The sequence below is a fragment of the Globicephala melas genome, chromosome 5, assembly GCF_963455315.2.
Source record: "Globicephala melas chromosome 5, mGloMel1.2, whole genome shotgun sequence".
Lineage (NCBI taxonomy): Eukaryota > Metazoa > Chordata > Mammalia > Artiodactyla > Delphinidae > Globicephala > Globicephala melas.
Window position 1 is genome coordinate 44839600 of NC_083318.1, and position 21268 is coordinate 44860867.

A 21268-nucleotide genomic window follows, 5' to 3' on the forward strand; every position below is an offset into this window, starting at 1 on the left:
CCAAAGTAGTACCAAAGGGCCTAACTTAATGGTATGTAAGACTGATACCCTAGGATTATTACATGTTATAGTCTTTATCAATTTAGCCATGAGATAGTTTTTACTTCCTTCCAGATGGTCTCAAATCAAGACAATAAATATATATTAGCCTGTAGTGTAGTAGTTAATTTTTAGATAGTTATTTGGGCATATTTATTTGTCAAACTGTTTTCTATATTTTATATTAGAGCTATCAGATGCAAAAGCAGGTAATGTTTACATTAATATTTTTAGAAGCTTTCTATGTCTCAAATATACTTTAATTTGCTTGAAATCCTGGACACATTTAGATGTGGGGAAGTGCACTGGGACATTTAGCAGCACCTAATTTCACGAGTTTCATACTAGGTGCCAAGAAATTAGATTGTCCAAATTTTTTGGAAATAAAACTAAATCAGCTGTTCTTTTTCTACCCATTATCTCATACTTTACTCAAGGCACCTACAATGAAACTTTAAAATTAAGTAGAGAAAAACTTACCTAGTTGGGATTTTGAATAATAGTTTGCCATTTGTCCACTGTTGCAAGACTGCCGTTTATGTCTTTTTGTTGACATTTCTGTGGTCTTCCATGGTGGTCTTTTTCTTTTGTTCAATTTGCTAAGAACTTCAGAACTATCAGAAGGATTCTTGTCATAGTTAACACATTTATTTAATTTACTATTGTCAAGTTGGCTAGGAAATTTATTGCTTGAAGGACTATTTGCTTTAGCATTTTCTATTTCTTTAGATTGCTTTTTAAAAGAATTTTGCCTAGCAGAATGGGATCTTAAGGTAATGTGCTTTGATTCTTCTATGTGAGTTTGATGATTACTTCCACTGTTAACAGATTCAGGAGAGTAAATGATTGTATTTAACTTAAAAGTATTTCTGTGTTCAAGATAGTTGATCTTCCTCAAAAATATTCTACAATCTTTTAAGGTTTTTGACCTCCAATTATTTGGACATACATTTCCTAGTCTTGGGCCCTTTTCAAAATCTTTTTGGCTGCAGTTTGTTCCATTCTCCTTTGCTTCTGACTTAAATTTATTCTCTAAACTACCATGTGTTTTGAAGTCAGACATTGCCACCCTCTTTTGCAAAAAGTCATCCCTGACCTTAGGTGGCAAAATAAACTGATTATCTACTGTGTTTTTTCCTTGGCGTGGGATGTCAGCATTTGTTCCTCCCTCAGTCTTACTCAAAAATTGGTTCTGACAAAAAAATCTTAAGTTCCTCCTTTTAGAGATCCAAGCACCTGTTCCATGGCTGTGCAGCTTTCCCTCTCTTCTCCACCTTTCATGCCGCAACCTCTTAAACTCAGTTCTTTTTAACCTAGTTAGTGTTAAATTACTTTTCACATTTAAGAGTGGAGAGCTAACCACTTTATGCAGTATATGCAACTTCCCTGCTGATTTTGAAGGAGAAGATAGTGCAAATTTTTTAAAGTGCTTTCTGAAGGGGCTGGTATTAAAATCAGAATATTTGGTCCCTAATTTAATTCCTCTGGTATTTATTACTTCCAAAGGGTTTCGTGCATTTGCTTTTCTAACTAGTGAAAGAGACTGCGTTTCTGTTGTTTGCATAAACCAGGTACAGAGTTCATTCAAATCATACTTTTTCCGAAAAAGCATTTTTACAGGTGAAACTTCAAGTTCTAAAAAACAGGTGTCCAAAGGGCTTGCTATTTTGAAGTTATCATTTTCAATGTGTTCTCTTTTTTTATGAACACAATTTTCAGCTTCATCTCCACTCACGGGCACCCAAGCATTTGTTATTTGCTCAAATCTATTGTTTAATTCCTCTAATAAGAAATCGTTTGAAGTAGAAGCAGCCCACCACCTGAGCAAAGGGTTTGATGAAATTATAGGGTCCAAGGATACTTCAGAAATGGGTATTAATTTATCTTCCAAACGCTTTTTTGCATTCCTTGAATTTCTAGCTCCTGGTGTACCTTTGGAAGCTATTTTAATCCTTGACTGCTTATGTTTGTCCTTCTGACTTTTACCTTTCTGCAAATGGAGTTTACACGATTTATGGAGCAGAGCATTTCTATAAATAAGTGAACCAGAAGATGCTAATGAATGTAAGAAATGCAGAGATGGTTTTCGATCCCTAATAGAATGTCTCAAAGGTATAGTAGCAACCATACTTTTTGATCCATTCTTAAATTCGTCAGCTTCAGTGTGCCTTGTATCCACGGTGCACTGGTGATCATATTTTACTTCAGGCAGATTTTTTTCTAATATATTCTCTTGTTCTAAGGGAGGTAAGCAGCTGCTAATACTTACTTCTCTCTCCTGAGGTGAAATTCTATTAATAGTCACAGATATGCCAGAGATTTTCACTTTTGCAGGTCTACCAGGCTTCCTAATTATTGCCAAAGACTTCTGATTTGGTTGAATAATGTTCTTGGAAGGTTGAGGTATCACAGACTTGTTCTTGATAGGTCTAACATATTCAAAGCCAGACCCCAAGGTCTCAGTTTCAGCAGTCAGACTTGAAATAGCACTTATTCTTTCACCCGAGTCTATTTCACATTCTCTAATATTTCTGAGACTATTATATTCTGTTGGAAAATCAGCAACGTTATTATTTAAAGACATACCATTGCTTATGTTTACACTTCCTTCAGAAACATGCCTTTTAGTTCTTCTTGACCTTCCATAAATAACAGTTACTATAATACTCTTCTTATATATACCTTCTTTTACTTCTGATAAGAGATATTCTGGGCTTTTCTTTTCAGCACTAAAGGACTCATTTTGGCAAATGGTGATGTCCGTTTGGTCAGTTTTAGGTTTGGGTGGTCTTCCAATTGGTCGCTTAATCTGTTTCACAACCTGGGGACCTATTTTTTTAGGTCTACCTGGTTTTCTTTTAAAAGATGAATCAATAGCACTGCTTGAATATTCCTTAGGTTCCTCTTGTGGCTTATCACTATTCAGATCATCTGTAAACACTGCAGAGGATTCTGCAGTTTCTTTTGCACAATTAAATTTGTTTAGTTCTTTTTGGAGACCGTCACTATCATTAAGATTAGAACTATAATTTTCAAAGTTGGCATTTGGGATATTCTCATTTGTTTCTTTTTTTTTTTCATTTACTTGATGAGTTGGTCGTTTTTCTGAAGGAAGATAGCAATTTGATTCGGAATTACCAACTGAAGTTAAAGTATATTTGACTCCTTCACTGCTTTTAACCTCAGATAAAAACATGAGTTTGATAGGACTAGAATAGTTGGCAAAAGAAGAGCTTTCAATGGCTTCATATTTTGTTGGTACATTTTCAACACTGGAAATCAAGCTACCTGTATTTAAAACAGATGACTTTTTCTGGTTATCAAGTCTTTTGTTATTCAAATCTATTGTAGGTATATGATTGCTTTTAATATTGGTGGATGCCACTATGGGTTTTGATAAACTCTGCTCTTTGCATGTCATTCTACTTACAGTAAGAGTCATATTTCTACCAGCATGTTGATCTTTATCATCAATTTCGATCAATTTCTTGGATGCTTTATATCCTTCCGATAATGACTGATTATTCCAAGACTTTTTGGCCATATTTATTGTATCTTCCAAACGTTCCACAACAACTTGTAAATTAGAATTCATTGCAATTTTGTTTAAATCTATATTGTGTGAGCTTTCAATCTGAATATTTTTTACTGGATCTTTTTTTTTTGTAGAGTCACAGGCTTTTTTGGCCTTAGGTGATTTTTTGAAAATATAATTATTTGTTACGTATATAGAATACCACCCTGGAGGTACAATATTTCGTTTAGTTCTGCTCAAAAGTCCAGGGACATCACTTTTCAAAGGAGTTTGAATATTCTCTAATTTTGGATTCTCTTTATGATTTTGCAAAAAATTTTTTCCAGCCACAGATTTCTCCTGTGATCTTCTTATGCTCCTTTTCTCAGAAGTTGTTTTAAAGCTTTCTGGAAATGCATCAAAAGCCAAGTTAGCTTCTAAATTAAGAGGTAGTTGCAATGATTGTAATCCATAATCTGGTGAAAATGTTTCTGCATGATTATTACCTTGAAGGTTTTTAGAATTTTGTAAAGGCGGCCCTTGGCAATGATAGAATTCTTCTTTGTCCGCTGAAAATAGTTCATCGTGGCACACAAATTTCCTTGGATTTTTTTCAGTGTATTTTTTTCTTACAAAGTTTTCATCAAGACTAGCAAGTTCTCTTTTTATCTGTAAAGACTGCCTTCTAAATATGGGCGAATCAGGAGAGTTGCGCATTGCAAGTAAGGTTTCTTGACGCTTTCGAAATCTTGTCTGAATAATTTTATTTTCTACCTTTTTATCATGTTGACTCAGTAATTCCATAAAACTGTAATCACTGGCCTTTGCATTATGCAAGAGAGAGGTTATTAAATCTCTCAATTTTAAATCATTATCTCTATTACAATCACTGCTAGATAATTTTATAAGGTTTGTCATATCTATCGTTTCTATTGATTTTAACTTTTCATTGATACGATCCATTAAATCTTGAAAAATTACAGTAGTTTCACCTTTTTCTTGATTTGTAGTACAATTATTGCTGTCTTCCAAGAGCAAACAATCAGAGTTACTGGATTTTTTAGTTTTATGCATTTTACCTTCATGATCATCTTTGTCACTGCTTACTTCTGCTGGTGTCAGAGATGGAGGCTGGTTAATGTTTGTTTCAAGTCTGTTATTTTCTAAGGCTGAAAGCTCTGAGATGACATCTTTCAATTTTTCAAATCCTTCAGTCTGTACAGGTGATAATGGTGGGGGTGAGGGACTTCGAGATCTACAAACGTCTTTAAGACTTATTGAAACATCACGTATTTCCCTTGATGAAAGAGGAGTCTGAAAGGCTGATTTTGTGGAATGAATGTTTGGTAAGAGTCCAGAACAACACCTGTGAGAATTATAACTGTTTGCAATTCCTCTATTCACTACTGTCTTAATGTGTTCAATAGTTACAGTTTGGCAAGATAAACAATGTATATCTTTAATACAGACTGGCAGAGGCACAAAACCAGGGCTTTGTCTTTCATTGTGTAAATACCCTCTTTCTGCCAGCCTATATTCACAACTACAGGAGAGCCCATCTAAATCATCTTCAATAAGGGGATTTTGAGATTCTGAAGACACAGAATATGATGTATTACAACAGCAAAGAGAAGCAGCATTCTGCTCTTGGACTAGAAATTTCAACATAGCCAAAACTTGTTGCTGGTGATGTATGCACAAAGATTCCAAAACTTTGCTTAATGCTGATTTTCCTTTTTCCATTTTAGTAGCTTCCTCTGATTTTGCATCAACAGTTGAACTAAAAATAAAAATCAAACAAAAAATGAATTACAGCAAAAATACTAATATCGTAAGGAATTTTAATTTTAACAGAGTTTGAACAAAAGATATTTTGGTATTGCTGGACTCCTAACTCCTATGGAGAGCTGCAATAGTGACATCTTCATTATTGTTTAGCAAAAATAAAATGAAGCACTGGTGATAATTAATTTCCTATGATAAAATATGAGTCAAAGCAAAGCCCTATGTTTTGTGATATAAAAGCTGCTGTTGATGATAGATATGATTATATTTAGAGATTGCTAATGTTTAGTGCTTTGGATATATTAAGAATATTTAATGGAAAGTGCTTCAGAAGGAGTTAAAATTTTTGTAAAGTAGACATGTTATAAATTATTTTGATGGTTATCAGTCCATATTAGTACAAATAAGAAAAATAAGATGTAGGAGAAAATCTTTCTTATCTTTATTTAAAATAGATATTTTTCAAGGTAGTGAAAATAAAATTATGAATAAAAAAGAGTTTTGCATAGTCACAATCAAGGGATTTAGATTTCATATAAATAACAGAATGCCTTTTCTAAGATTAAACTGTAGGCCTTTTAACCTAATAAGAAAATAAAAATTGAAGCTATTTAAAAATGAAATCTATTTTTAATTGATTTTAGATACTAAATTAATTACATCAAAACTAAAGGCATTACTTACCTAATTATTTAATTTCAAATGCTGGAAAATGTCCCACTGCAAAAACTAACATACATCTAATGTTAACTAAAACCCAGGATTACTTAGCAACCAATGTAGAGGTCTACAAAAGGCTTTTTAATCCAATACCAGCAGCAAGAAGAATAAAATATATTAAAAGAATTCTGTTTCAGAAAAGTATCTATTTAAATTAAACATATCACCAAACTCTGTACATGAAAATAGCCTCCCACTTGTGATTTCTTTTATTTGTTGTTGTTAGTTCCTGACTTGTAGAAATTTTATTTAGGGTTGGAGTTGAAATATGCTGATTATGAATTGCTACAGAAGATTGTATTTTGTTTAAATAAAGGGTTATTATGTTCATGAATATTAAAAATTAAAGAATTTTTCTTTTAAAATGAAGTGAGATTTATTTAAAAAATTTTCCTAAAACTGGCTTACCCTGTTTCACAGATAAGTATGCAATATTTTATCTACATTTTATAAAAACTACGTTGAGTAACAAAAACAACAAATTTTGCAAATTAGATCAAAATTTTTCTAGAAAAACAGTATCTTTGCTAGATTCAACCAATGTTTCACTACTACAACTAGCATGTGATTTGACATAAAGTAGCTATCAAAGAGATAAGAGATACGAAAGTACAGTAAAACTTTTTAAGTCCACTGCCACCTCTAGACAGATGAAGACAGGACATGACCTCAGTATCCTTTCTTTTCTGAAATAATTTTTTGTAAATGTTTTCATGGTTGGGAGTGTAAAATAATTGAACTGAATCTGAAGATTCACTACTGGATAATTCAAGAAACCTATGTAGAGAACAGAGGCAGGAGTAAATGTTAACTATCAAATAAGAAGATATAAGTGATACTATACTCTTTCCCAGTAAATTAAAAATTATAATTTTCACATAAGCAAAAGAAAACCCCAGAAGTTCTGACAGACACATTTCCAACACGTTTCTTTAAAAGTTATGTTATGGCCTATTAAACATATCTGTGACTAAATAAAGAGATTTTACATGTCTCTCAGAAAAATACATTGCACTATATTTTAAAGATTAACATGCTTTTATAACAGTTCCTGAAATGCTCAAATGATTTTTCTCTGTTAGTAAAGTCTAGAGTAGAAATAATAAAAATTCATGACTAGTGTTAACTATTCTGAAAACCACTGATTTTTATAGCTCTCTTTTGACTTTCCAAGGAAGTCGATACTTATTATTTTTAATAATGGAACTTCAAAAATCTCAAAAATACCACAGTGGCCAGTAATTTCTATCTAATGCCATATGAAGAACAGCTTTAAGAAGTTACTAATTAGATATTCAGGTATTAAGATTTTATATATATTTATATATATATCAGATATTAGATAACTAAGTTCTCAAATTATAAAACTCCACAATATGCTTATTTGCCTTCAATTTTTTTCTTTTCCATATTTCTTGTATGTTAGAATCTCAAAGAAAAATCTAATATATAATAGTTGAATACACATAAGCCTCCAATCTAGAATTTATTCTCAATTGATTCTAAAATTGTATGTTTCACAGCTCCCTTGTTTTTCATGTTAAAATTTTTTTCTAACCTTTTCCTGTTTGATTTATATATAAAAAAAAATTCCGCTTTTTTTTGGTAAGTTTCTATCCATTTTGCCATTACAAGTTTTGTTGTTGAAATAGTTGTCTTTGGAGAAAGTTAATTTCTAATATTAATATTAATAAAGCTGCTTCCTAGAGTGAATCAAAGAAGCCAGTGTAGTCAGTTTTTTCTTTGCTTTTCTTTTTTTTCCTTTTACTGAATGAGTAAATCAATCACACACCAACAGTGTTGTAAATTTAAGTGCAAAAGCATTGAAGTGCTTTACTACAAATTACAACCTAGAAACACGTTAACTGAACAATTAAAATTCATACAATCAGATTTAGATATATAACAACACAAAGTAGAAACAGAATTACAGTACATTTACAACACAAGACAGATACATGAATTCATTAGAAAATATTGTAATAAATAATTCATGAATTATAGTGCAATTGATTTATGCATAAATATAACTAATTGCCTAACAATCAGTTTATATTAACAAAATCTGTCAAAATCAAGGCAGCCACAGAGTTTTACTAAATTACTGCGACAATGGAAATACTGCAATTAAAAAACAAATACAAGTATTTGTACTGTAAACAACTAAAAAAATCGGTCTCCCTAAAGTTAGTATACAATTTAATATAAAATTGTCATTAGCTACCAGAAATGGTTTAAACAACTTTACTGAGCAGTAGTTTTCTAAAAACAGAGGCACTGTTTTTTCTTTTCCTTTTTTTTTTTTTAAATATAAAATACTTGAGGAACATTCAAATAAGTAGAAAGCACATAAGGGTTGCTTTCACCTTCATTAAAAGTCTGCTGAAACTGGATTTTTCAGAAAATTGTCAGTTAATAAGTAGTAACTGGTAACTAAATTTATAAAGTACTTTGAAAGTTTAACATAAAGAACATCTTAACAGAATCACTGGGGAGAAGGGGAACCCATAAATTTCCCTGCCTTTCCTAGTTTGTATAATCAAAAGTTAACTCAACAATTAGAAACATTTTGTTTCTTTTAAAAGTTATGGGTTGATCATTACCTATAAACTATCAAAAAATATTTAATTTACTATTTCTGACCAAAAATAAATAATACAAGTACTAAAATGCTGCAAATTAACTATAATATTACCTATAAAACTACTGATCACTGTGAAGTCAATAGCAAAATGATCCCTGATTTTATGAATCCTGTAAAGTTTTTGGTCAGGTCATCTTTTAAATGATATAAAAGTGTTCTGTAAGTATCCCTTTACTATAAACTTCTCAATCAATTTATTAATGTAAATATAGTGTGAGGAATAAAAAAGCTCAATACAATATAAATATTATGTAATGCATTCAAGCCCCCAAATTCTTGCAAGTAAAATTCTGTATAAAGCGGTCAATAAAATTGTGTTGAAACATTTACTTTAACTTTGTTTTTCAATGGGGGGGGAAGGGAAATATATTAAATAATCCAAGTTCTGGCCCTCACAAAATATGGCTTAATTCTTTAAAAAGAAAGATGACCCTGACATCTGCTGTTTTGCAATCTATTATGTATACTTGCTTAGTGGGGAAAAAAAAAGCAAGAGGATTCATACCCTAGTATGCAGGTAACATTAATAGCTGAAGAGGGTTCAGTATGGATCTAAGAGACCAAATAACTACTCGGTTGTGTAGTTTCCCACTCTTCAGTTTCCTTAAAGATATGTAAGCAGTTTTTAAATGTAATAGCTGAAAATTTCTTTAGTATTACATATATATGTGATTATTAGATACACACAAACACAAGTGTAAAAACACATGTATTTGACAAGGTGCACTTATTTTTTTAATTCAGCTTTAAGTATTCCTTTTGGACTTAGGAAAACTGGCTTAGAAAAAATGATCAGAACCTGAATTTTAATAGAGAAAAGGGGCACTCGAAGAATTTTGAATTTGTGAAGCAAATCCCCATTCTTTCTATGGAGGCACATGCTTTATAACATTTTACCACTAAAGCTGCATACTTCATAAATCCAACATGGATACTCTGAACCACATTTTGAAACTGCTATATAAAATTACTGGTCTCTCTTATGAGTCTAGTAAAAGTTAAAATGCACTGCCCAGCTTCTAACTACCCAATTAGTAGAGAGTTTACATTACTGAAAGTTCAAAACAGCTTCAGTGTTAAATATCTGTAAATCTATTCAAGACCCTGAACAAACTGCAAATTTGGTTATTAGCAAAATGATAATGTATCGCCCACCAAAATGAAATCTGTAATTCATTTTGATAAACTGAAAATGTTTTGAAATGTCACAGCAGCAAATATATTAAAGTTACACTGAGGTTTTTCAATAGTAGGAGTGTGTCACAATCCTTAAAATTTAAAGTAGTCATAACATCAACTAACCAGCACATTTTAAACCAAAATTATCATTCTCAAGCTTTTTCTGTGCACATTATAAACATGCTCTAAGTTGCATTCCAACTTTCTTTTCTAACCTTACACATTAGCTTATTTTTCAAATGAAAAACAAAATTAAATTATTTTAATAATTAAATTTAAATTACTTTTTGTTCTTAGTATTCCATCTTACATTAAAGGACTTTATAGCTGCTGGGGTTAACTATGTGTCAGTTTTTTTTAAAGTATATACCTTATAAACCCCAACTTCCTGCTAAATCAACTATTAAATGATAAATATTAAATTTCATTATACATATCATTTAAGGTTTTCTTTTCTATTCCCAGTGGATGCACTTGAGTGCATTTCATATTTCATAGAATGCACTGTAGTGTACTAATACTGTATATATTAATTTTTATTAGTGTGGAGATAGCTGTCCGTTTAAACCTTGATTGGTTGTTTGATATACTTACAACAAATGTAAGTATGCTATGCAAAAATGTTTACAAACTATTAATGTATTTCCATTATAAGATGGTTCAACTGAATGGCTGGAGTGGTCTTTCACCAATAAAAATGTTTCACTTGACAATTACTTGTTTTCCCACAACGCTTTATGCTATTGACTACTAAAGAAAACCTGAATCTTTTTCACCTATTTATACAAGGATTAAATACAAACTATCAGAATTAAGTAAGCAACTATATAGTTCTGTCCACAGTGAAAACCCTGAATAAAACTTTTTTTCAAAAGGCATGTAAGTGGTTTTTGAACTGTAAAATTTCATGTCTCCTGTCAGAGTGAGCATCTGTAATTCCCACATGTGTGTATACAGACACACAAATACACACCTGTGCACATACACACACACACAAACACGCATACACACACACACACACGCACATACACACATTTTCCTAACAAGTAATCTACACAGGCTTGCCGCTGTTTTTGCAGCTGCCAGTCCCTGAATCTGTCATATTATATAACCCAGTGTCTGGTAATCGGAGTTTCTTCTTCGGAGGAGTCTTCAGTGTTCCAGATCTTTCTTTTACCTTGTATTCTAAAGTGCTGTGAGGTACCCCATAAATTCCTTGTGCTTTGGAAACACTCATTTTTCCGCTCATTACCATTGCAATAGCCTCTTCCATTATTTCATGATCATATTGCCGATAACGGCCACGTTTTTTCCTGGGCTGCTTATTATCTTTTCGATCCAACCCATCTTCAGTATTTTCAGAGGTTCCATCAACTGTTCCATTTTTAGAATTAAGACACAAAGGAGAGAGGTCCCCATGTAGAAAATAAGAGTCAACACTTGAGTGAGTTACGGGCCCAGAACATTCTATTTTGTTCTGTTTAGGGAGTATATTTTTCAGTTTTTGGAGAGCTGATCCTTCCAGGACTGGAGAGGTTTTGGAAACTTGATACATAACGTCCAGCAGACCAGGACCATCAGGTTGTGGTTTTGAAACAGAACTTACTCGTAGCTGAGGAATTTTTAACTGTACAGTAGGATGTGTTTCATATTGTAGGCTTTCATTTTTTTCTTTAAATTGAGTAACCATTTTCTGTAGAGTTAACTGATGGAGGTAACTGGAAGCTGTTGGGAATTTTAATTCTGAGGTTTCAAGTAGATTGAGTTTACTTTTTTCTGTGCGCTCTGCTTGAGCTCTCGCCCACAAGGCTACTTTTTGCAGCACTGCACAAGTTTCTTTACTGTCTTTATGTGAGTAACTATCATTGAAATCTCGAGTTTTGTTTTTAAAAGATGCAGGCTTCCCTGCTGGTAAGGCTTCTAAGTGGAGAAGTAAAGTTTTTTGAGGTATGCCATAAAGTATGCCTGCTTTATTTATGTCCAGTGCTCCAGACTGAATGTCTTTCAAAGCTTTTGAGAGCAAACCATCTGCAAACTCAGCACTTCTTTCCACATAGTCCTCTCTGTTTCTGTGTAGTCTCCTGGATGGATGGAATGAAACGATGGTAAACTGATGCATGAGAGACTCTCACACAGCTATGGAAGGGGAGGGTCCACTCCTTTATTATACTCCTTGCTTAGGTAACATCACTGCTTATGACTCTTTTAAGTCTGTGAGATGTAGTAGTTGCTCCTTATCAAAGCAAACGCTATAGTCCTGGTAGGACAATGTGTCAATCATACGGTGGCCTCAACGGGCAGACCTTCCAAGAACATAAAATCCTAACTCAGTATTTGTAAAAATATTCTCATGATGTTGCTATTCCTCTGACAGATGCTTGCAGAGCAACACTTATAATTTTTTTACAATTAGAGTTCCATTATATAAAATACCCAAATCCTAAAGGAGTTTTTGTTAGTAGAAAAGTGACGTTACCGCTAAACAAGTAATAAAAGAGTCAACCCCTTTAAAGGAAATTTGTAGCAGCAAGAATATTTCCAAACACAAATACCCCATATTTCCACAAGACTAATTTTTCTCTAGATAAAAACTTAAAATCTGAAACAAGTAGATAAGTTATATTTGGGTAAAATACTTTTAGATTTTATACATGTTATTTCTATTTCGAATGTATCACTATAACTTTTAAAGTTTCTTAAACAGAAAGCTCACTATACCTCATGACTCAAAAAGCTATTACAGCCTTAGTTGAAACAGATTACACTCTACATCTGAGATTTAAATGTTACTAAAAAGCTTCCTATGCAGTTTGTTAATGGGAAGATGCAAAAGTTACCCAAAAAAAAAAAAATCCAACAGAACGGCATTTCACTATTAACTATTTAATTAATTTAACAACAGCTTTTAAAGCATGAAAGGATTTTTTGTGGTGATTACTAGATAAAGTAGTCTGCCACCACACCTAGAACACAATGAAAAAAGTCTAAACACTGTTAAGTTAGTTGTAAGAATTAGTAAGCATAGTACTTTTAAAACTGGTTGATTGTTTTAAAAAATTAAATAGTGAAATTACATATTTTCCTTAAAATTGCCTCCTAAATATTGAATTTAAAATTCTCTTTACTCGTCCTGCTTCTTAGTTTGTATTCTATGATTAATTTGGTAGTTCATTTTAGTAACATGAACTAAAGTTTGGTGATTGTTCTGATAACTTTTCTTTAACAGAAAGAATAAAAAAGAAAGAGAAAGGACAAATGAAAGGTATGAGAGACACACACTTATGAGTGACAAAAATTCTGGAAGAAAACTATATATGTCAATCTATTCAGAGTAGTATTAAGAGTTCTCTCCATAATTTTATATTAATATTAAATTATATTTCCTAGATATTGCTTACCCAGCCATTGAATTTTCAGAAGAAGGATCACATATGGATGACTCTTCAGATTTTATGCTGGTTTTCTTTGTAGAGAGATCTAACACTCCATCCCCTATAATTTTTGCAAGAGAAAAAACTTTATATTTGTGACAGGTAATCCTTAACATTTTAACATTTCATATTTTGATGATCTACTAATTCATGACCTAAAAATTAACACTTGTATTTGACACATGGCCATCACCAACTCATCTTGTGGTTTTAGCAACAATACATGACTGGGAAGGCACTACATAGGAAAAAAGAACGGAGAAGGAGCTGGCACTGCCAAGTGATATGAAGAAACAAAGAGACTAGATATAAAATGTTTAAAATCCACCCTTGGTCACCTTTTCCACTGTTCTGCAGTGAACAGCCATTGACTGCTCATTCAATAGAAACATGACTGCTTCCTATTCAAGGCTGCCCAGATGATTTTAGGAAAGTAGGAATAATGTACGTTGAACAAAACAGAAAGCATAGAAAATATGATGATGAATAAGAAAGCGATAATTAGCATTTACTAGGACTAGTAATATGTGGAACACATACTTTAGGTAATCTTTGACTCTATGTACAGCCAATCTATTTTTTAGAACTCAGCATAGAATTTTCCTGTTTTAAATAACTGAAATGTACAACAGTTGAATCACTGCCTATGTAATGTATTGTGGATATACCTGTGATTGGAAGAAGACACAACAATATAACATTTTAGGAAAAATAAACTGTTAGAAAACAACTGCTTATGTATGTTACTAACATGTAGTTATTTTATTACTATTATAATATTGAATCTACATAGATGAAGCTTCAATGATTCAGATATGTTGTTAATCTGATAAACTTCAAAATCAAAAAGAATAAAAATAAAACTATGAATTTAAAACACAGCAATACATACTGGGAATATATCTCTACAGATAGCTAAAAAATTGAAAATTAAAGCTACAAGGAATAATTGTAAGAAAACCCATGTTTAAAAAATATACTAAAAAATTCAACTAGGTTTAAAAATAATTTAATTATGTGCAAAGCACTGTTTTAGGAACTTGGAGACCAGCAGTAAAAAAAAAAAAAAAGGTATACAAAGTACCTATCCTCACAGTGCTTGTGATCTAGTTAGATAATTCGTACACCACCACCACTGACAACAACCATATTTCAGGTTGATGATCAGTGCTACTTAGGAAAAATAAAGCAGAGTGAGCTGATAGAGTAATGAGGGTAGGACTAAGGCAGCTGCTCTTTTCTCAGGTATTATCAGTAAAGGCCTCTTGGACTTGAACAGAGTCCTGAACAAAGTGACGGTACCAACCAAGCAGATTATCTTGGGGAAAGCTTGTAGAAGGATCAGTGTGCAAAGGCTATGATATGGAATCATATCTGGAATGTTTAAGGAACAGCAAAGAGGCCAGGGTGACTGGAGTGGAGTAAGAAGACTGTGAGAGATGAAATCAGAAATCAGGCAGATCACATAGGGCCTTGTAGGCCATGGTAAGAAATTTTATTTTGAAAGACAAGAAACCACTGGAGGATTCTAAGCATAAATCTGGCACAATTTTAATTTATGTTTTTAAAGGATCAATCTGCTGTGGGGAGAATGGACTGCAAGGGGCTAAGAGGGGAACAGGGACACCTGTTGGGAAAATGCTATGCTATTTCTCACCTCTAGGCTTTCACACTTTCAATCAGTTTCCTCTGCCTAGAAGTCTCTTAATCCTCTCCTTCTTCTATCCCCACACTCATCCTAATATTCACCAAATCTTACTCAACATTCAGTCATTCATGACACAACTTGAACTTGGCTGTCATTATTCTAGGTTCCTATACTTGCAATACTTACCTAGAGTATTTAGCATTTAGCAGGCTATATTCTAGTTTCTTATTGACTTATTAGTGTTAGCCACCAGACTATAAGCTATGTGAAGGCAGAGATCATGTCTATTTTATTTACTGATGTATCCCCACTGCCTACAATAGTGGCTGGCACACAATAAGTGTTCAATAAATATTTGCTGAAAAGAACTGAGAGGAACTAGAAGGAATTCAGTTATTGCTAGAGGTTAAAATGCCTAGATTGAAAGGGTAAAAAGGGAGACTGGACAAATAAAGTACATGGTACATACTACCTTAAAAAATTATTAAATGAAGTATCTTGCCCCAGTTTATCCATCCAGTCCAATCTTAGGCTTAGTCAACAACTCATCTCAACCATCACACTTCCTGTGCATCTAAACCACTTGCAGTTCCTCAAACACCCTATGTGGTGTCAGGTCTCTCAAACTGCAGTGCATGGTTCCCTCTGCCTAGAATGTTCCTTCCACTTTTCAACTTGCCAAATGCCTCATCTTTAAAGATCCAGATCCCCCCAAGTAGAATCTTAGTGTTCACCTTGTCAACAGCATCCTATAACACTTACGACACTCTCATGCAATTTTTGATTTACGTATCTTTTTCTTCCATGAGACTGAATTCCTCAAGGTCAGGAATCCTGACTTACTGATTTGTATTTCATAAACAAAAGGAGAGTGCTATAACCTACTAAAATAGAGAAATGAATGTTGTCTTCTCCTTTACTATCTCATTTCTCTTCTTCAGCACTTAAAATTTTACTATTTTAAGGTCTTACAAGACCATCTTCAAAAACGTCATTACTACCTAATCCATATTCAGATTTATCACTGAATTCACTCGTTTTGATTCTGCTCATTTTATGTGGTTTATAGCATATAAAATACACTCTTCATAAGTGTGTTATTCCTTGTCAGTGTTACAGAATAAATTAATGAATTTCTCCAGTTCTAAATTTTAGACTTTTGATATGGTCGATTTCAGGTTAACTACTCCACAAACCATAATTAAGGAGGTGCAGAGAACTCCTTCTCTCTCTCCTTTACATTAAGTGTGAAAACTAGGCTGTAGCTCCCTAGCTAGGACAGTAAAGGTATTCTTGTCCTTTTTGGACCACTCCTTGATTGCTGGTTTGATAGCTAATTTCAGTCTTGAGGATGAGCTAGACTTAAGCCCTGCTCCATCTTTAAAAGAATTACCCAAATCAGGCTTATATTACTGATTCTTCTTCTTTAGGAACTCTAAACAGTGGCCCAGGTGAGAAATGCTTTTATCTTTTTTCCATAACCCATTCTCCATACCTAGGCTGCCCATGTTATCTATTAAAAAATCTCACTTTTTGTTAGTGGTTTTGTCACCTATATTAAAATATTTTGCTGGTATCATGATTCCTTTTTCCATCATAAAGGCTGTGGCTCAAGACCTAGGAAAATCATAAAGAGTAACCCCTAGGTTTATCTGAAATAGAAAAAACAAAAACAGTAAGAGAAGGGGAGAAATAGCTTGGGAACTAGGATTAAGAAAAAGAAAAAATCAGAAATGGCAAAAAAGGGCATTTTCTTGCCGCTGCTGATTTGCATCTATCAGCATCACTTCTTCACAATGGAGATATCACATCATAACTAGATTGTTTTGTGTGTATACATTTTCAAAGTACTAATAATTAACTTGATGGATAAAAAGTAAGCACTTATCATGCTAAATGCTTCAGGGCAACAGAAAATAAGTAGAAGACAGAAAGAGAGACTGAAATTTATTTATCATTCACCTACTGGCAGGTACTTAGGCTGTTTTAGTTTTTCACTATTACAAACAATTCTGAAGCGAAAATCCTTCTAAATGTTTTCTTGTGTTCACGTGTAAGAATTTTTCTAAGATGCACACCTAGGAGTGTAAGTGCTGGACAGAAGGGTATACATTTTGAACTTCTGTAGATATTACTAAAAATTTTTTCCATAACCTTGACAACATTTGGTGTTGTTGAGATTTTTAATTTTTGCTAATCCGATGAGAAAGAGCAAGTTGCAGGAGTAAATGAACATGAATGCATTTGGTATGCATTTACGTGAATCTCTAAAGCACATAAAACTATTTTGCTTAGAGATGCATAAATAGGTATTGTCAGAGGTTGCTTTCAAGGATAAACAAAAAGATGTGATAGTTCCTCAAGAGAAAACATATTAGAAGCAAATATGATCAAATAACACATTTATTAGTTCTGGGTGACAGGAACATGATTATTACACTGCATTTTGCTGTATATAAGAAAATTTTCCAAATAATAAAAACAGATTGTTTCCATTTACTGGTTGTAGACTGAGCATTAACAACATGATTTAATTATTTCTCAGCAAACACTAGTGCAAAAGATATAGGATTAAAGACAGGCTGATGTAATCTACCAACAAGGTCAGGTAACTGTCTACATGACACTACCAGATAACTTTAAAAATGGACTGGTGTTTGGAAAATTGAAACCATGACCAAATTAAGCAATTTCTTGAGTATCAACATTTTATTGGGTTAATTTTTTTGAGAATTTGCATTCCAAAACCAAGATTTGGATTTCTGTTTACAAATTATTTTCAGCTCTGTATTCTCCTGCAAATTCCTGATGAAGAATCTATTAAAAGCAGACAAGTACAACCCTCATAATACAGAATTGTCTTTCACTCCTCCAAGGACACCATTCTTTCTCATCTCTTACCTGCCTCTGTCCATTCTTCAAAGTATGCTCTGTGCTCTCTTGGCCTGGCTAACTTTAACACATCCTTCCGGATCGTCCCCTCAAAGAAAGTTTTCCTAATTTTTCCCCAGCCTTCTTTCATATTCCCATAGCACCCTTCATATTCTTCTATACTGTATTTATGATGTGTTATTATAATTTGCCTAGTTTAGCACCTGAAGCCCAATAGTACTGTGGGGATTTAGTAACTACGTTTAGAATCTATTTACTATTTACATCTAATTAAGTATACTTACTTAGCTGATTTTCTCACAAGACTCACTTCTAAGCAAGGGCCTGAAAGCAATAGTACCTCAATAAAGACCAATTCACTGACTCATCAATGACTTGCTCAATTCTGTCACACCAATCCTAAGCATATAGCACTGCATACAGCAGACCCTGACTGACAAAATAATCATGAAATCAATGAACTTTGTTCAGCTAGTCAGAAAATGACAGCAGAGTCAAAAAGTTGATATCTATATGGGAGAGAAGTTAGCTTCACACAAAGAGAAACTCCAGTTCAGTTAAAGAGGCTGAGAATGATTTTTAATCATCAATTTCTATATTCGTTAGGCTCTAATAATAACAGATTTTTCTTTAGAAATATCAAGTTGATGATCACTAACCACTAAATTAAATATGAATATTAAATATATTAAAAACGTATTTATTAACTCATCACAATACTATTGGTCACCGGTTGCTATACAAGACAAATTCATCAAGCTCAATCCATACCTGAGTATGAACATGAGTTAAAAGACCTTCAAAAACACATTACCTATCATCAATATTAAAGATGTAAATATCAGTAAGATTCAGTACATGAAGGCAAGTGAATTTTAATGACAAAATATCACATACATTTTATGTTGTCTGGACAAGGAGAAAATATTCCAAATTAAATTTCATAATAACACTAATCACTAGCAATAAAACTTTCATCCAAATCAATGCAATGTAACATTTCATGATGTTTGATGCAAACCTATGTTAATAGTTTTAATAAATACCTTAATACTATTTCTACTTTATGTCTTTGATAACCTCTTATCTCTCTCCTTAAATGGGTCTTCCTGTCTTTCTTTTAGCCCCTCAATGTATTGTTCTAGTCAGCCTTCAGCTCTTGTTCTTCCCTACTGTACTCTCTAGGAGATTCCCCTGATTTCAAATATTGAGCATTTATATTTAACTGATTTCTAGAAAACAGAGCTTATATAAAAATCTAAATATATAAAACCATAACATTTTTATAGTGTGCAGAACACCACTCTAAGAGCATTATATGTCTTAACCCCACTTAGGGCTCACACAGCCCAATATATAAATAGGTTTTATTTATTTGCAATTTTTAATGATAAAACTGAAAGCAAAAGAGGTTTTAATTATCTTGCCCAAGATACCTGTAAGTAGTGAAATGCCATTCAAACTCAGGCAGTTATTCCAGACTCTGTATTCAACTACAATTCTAATCTGTGTAATGTTTTAAAAAGTCAAGTTACAATGTTGGTAATGGTGCAATAAATTTGCCACCATCACACATTACCAGTTTAGGAACAAATGCTTTTCTAAATAATCTAGTAATATGCTATCAAAAATCTTAAAAATGTTCACACTCCTCTAGGCATCTATCTTAAGAAAACAGTATTTTGGGCTTCCCTGGTGGCACAGTGGTTGAGAGTCCACCTGCCGATGCAGGGGACATGGGTTCGTGCCCCGGTCCGGGAAGATCCCACATGCCGCGGAGCGGCTGGGCCCGTGAGCCATGGCTGCTGAGCCTTCGCGTCCGGAGCCTGTGCTCCACAACGGGAGAGGCCACAACAGTGAGAGGCCCATGTACCGCAAAAAAAAGAAAATAGTATTTAAGTGGTTTTATATACAAAGATATACCAAAGATTTCAGTATTACTGATAAGCACAAATATATATAAAATACACACTTAACAGGATCTCGCTAATTTTCTGCTTTCCCCAGGTTTGCCATAATGAGCATATATTCATGAAGAAACCCCACAAACTTATTAACAAAATAATACCAAAGTGTAAAAGCAATCACTTGGGTTTATCCAAATTTTATTTTAAAATTGTTTTTATTACTTCTTTAACCATTGAGTTAAAGTTTCAGGGTCATGGACAAAATAATATAATATCAGAGTAGCACATCAATTAAGCTTTAACATTGGTTTTTCCTTCCTTCATTTGCCTTCCTCTGCACATCAAACACTTTTTTAAAAGGGAAGAGTTATTGCTTTCTTGACGTGTTTTTATTTAGTGCATACATAGCTGAAATCCCATAAGAATTCACTCACCTACTATTCACTAATAATGACAAGGGACAAAATAAATCAGAGTGAAGTGCTTATAGTAAATTTAGAATATAAAAATAATACTAAATTTAATTAGGAAATATTACTGGTAAAATTAAATAGGGTTTTAGCACTTCCACCATATGCCATTTTAGAATTTCACTGCAGTTCTTTTTTTTTTTTTTTTTTTTGGCGGTACGCAGGCCTCTCACTGTCGTGGCCTCTCCCGTTGCGGAGCACAGGCTCCGGACGCGCAGGCTCAGCGGCCATGGCTCACGGGCCCAGCCGCTCCACGGCATGTGGGATCTTCCCGGACCGGGGCACGAACCCATGTCCCCTGCATCGGCAGGTGGACTCTCAACCACTGCGCCACCAGGGAAGCCCTTCACTGCAGTTCTTTTTTTCTTTCTTCAGTTATTCTACAAATACTGAACTAAAGCAAAGTTTCAAAAGGCTTCAAGTCAATACCTTGAAAAATATTTTTAAAAACACACTCTCTTTTTTATCCCATGTATTGTACTGTGTATTATGTAAGTTTAAGTTTCAACCAAACATTTAAAATGTGGGATGTATACTTATTACAACATCATATTGGAAGACTTTAGACTTGCTAGCCCTTAACATGCTCATTTAAAAGTGATTTATGAGTTTTAAAAATCTTTTTATTGAAATACAACATTCATAACAAGAATGAACCTAACTACACAATTTAATGAATTTTCACAAACTGAACATTTCGATGTAAATAGTACCTAGATCACCACCATCAACCCAGAAGCCCCCCATCATATCTCCTCTGGTCCTTACACCTACCTCCACTATCTTGACTTCTAACAGCCTTATGCATGCTGTTTTATGCAGCAATTTCACTTCTAGGAATATGTCCTAAGGTAAAAATTAAGACTGACTGCAAAATATCAGCTCGAGCATGTTCACTTATATACCTGAAGATACAGAATTAAGTATAATGTGATCCTTCCAGAAAATTGAATACTATTCAGCTAAGTAGATCAATTTAAGTATTAAAATGGATCTGCAGAAAAACAGTAACATATGGATGTTTAAAAATATTTAAAAA

At 33.2% G+C, this 21268-nt stretch overlaps 1 protein-coding gene across 9 annotated transcripts in view; it reads right to left on the minus strand.

Moving 5' to 3' along the window:
• The window catches only part of LCORL (ligand dependent nuclear receptor corepressor like), a 171031-nt gene that overhangs the window by 22420 nt on the left and 127343 nt on the right, over window positions 1-21268 (minus strand). For 5 of the 9 annotated variants that reach the window (XM_030864292.2, XM_060299189.1, XM_060299190.2 and 2 more), the window contains 2 exons: window positions 13280-13373; window positions 7826-11962 (listed from right to left, as the gene is read on the minus strand). The exons of 1 other annotated variant lie outside the window; for it this stretch is intronic. In XM_030864292.2, the coding sequence (XP_030720152.2) occupies window positions 10933-11962; window positions 13280-13373 (1124 nt within the window). In that variant the 3' untranslated portion in view covers window positions 7826-10932. Of the gene's footprint in view, window positions 1-519; window positions 5334-7825; window positions 11963-13279; window positions 13374-21268 lie in introns of those variants that run through there. 3 more of the 9 variants (XM_060299187.1, XM_030864296.3, XM_030864301.2) reach the window with 3 other exon arrangements.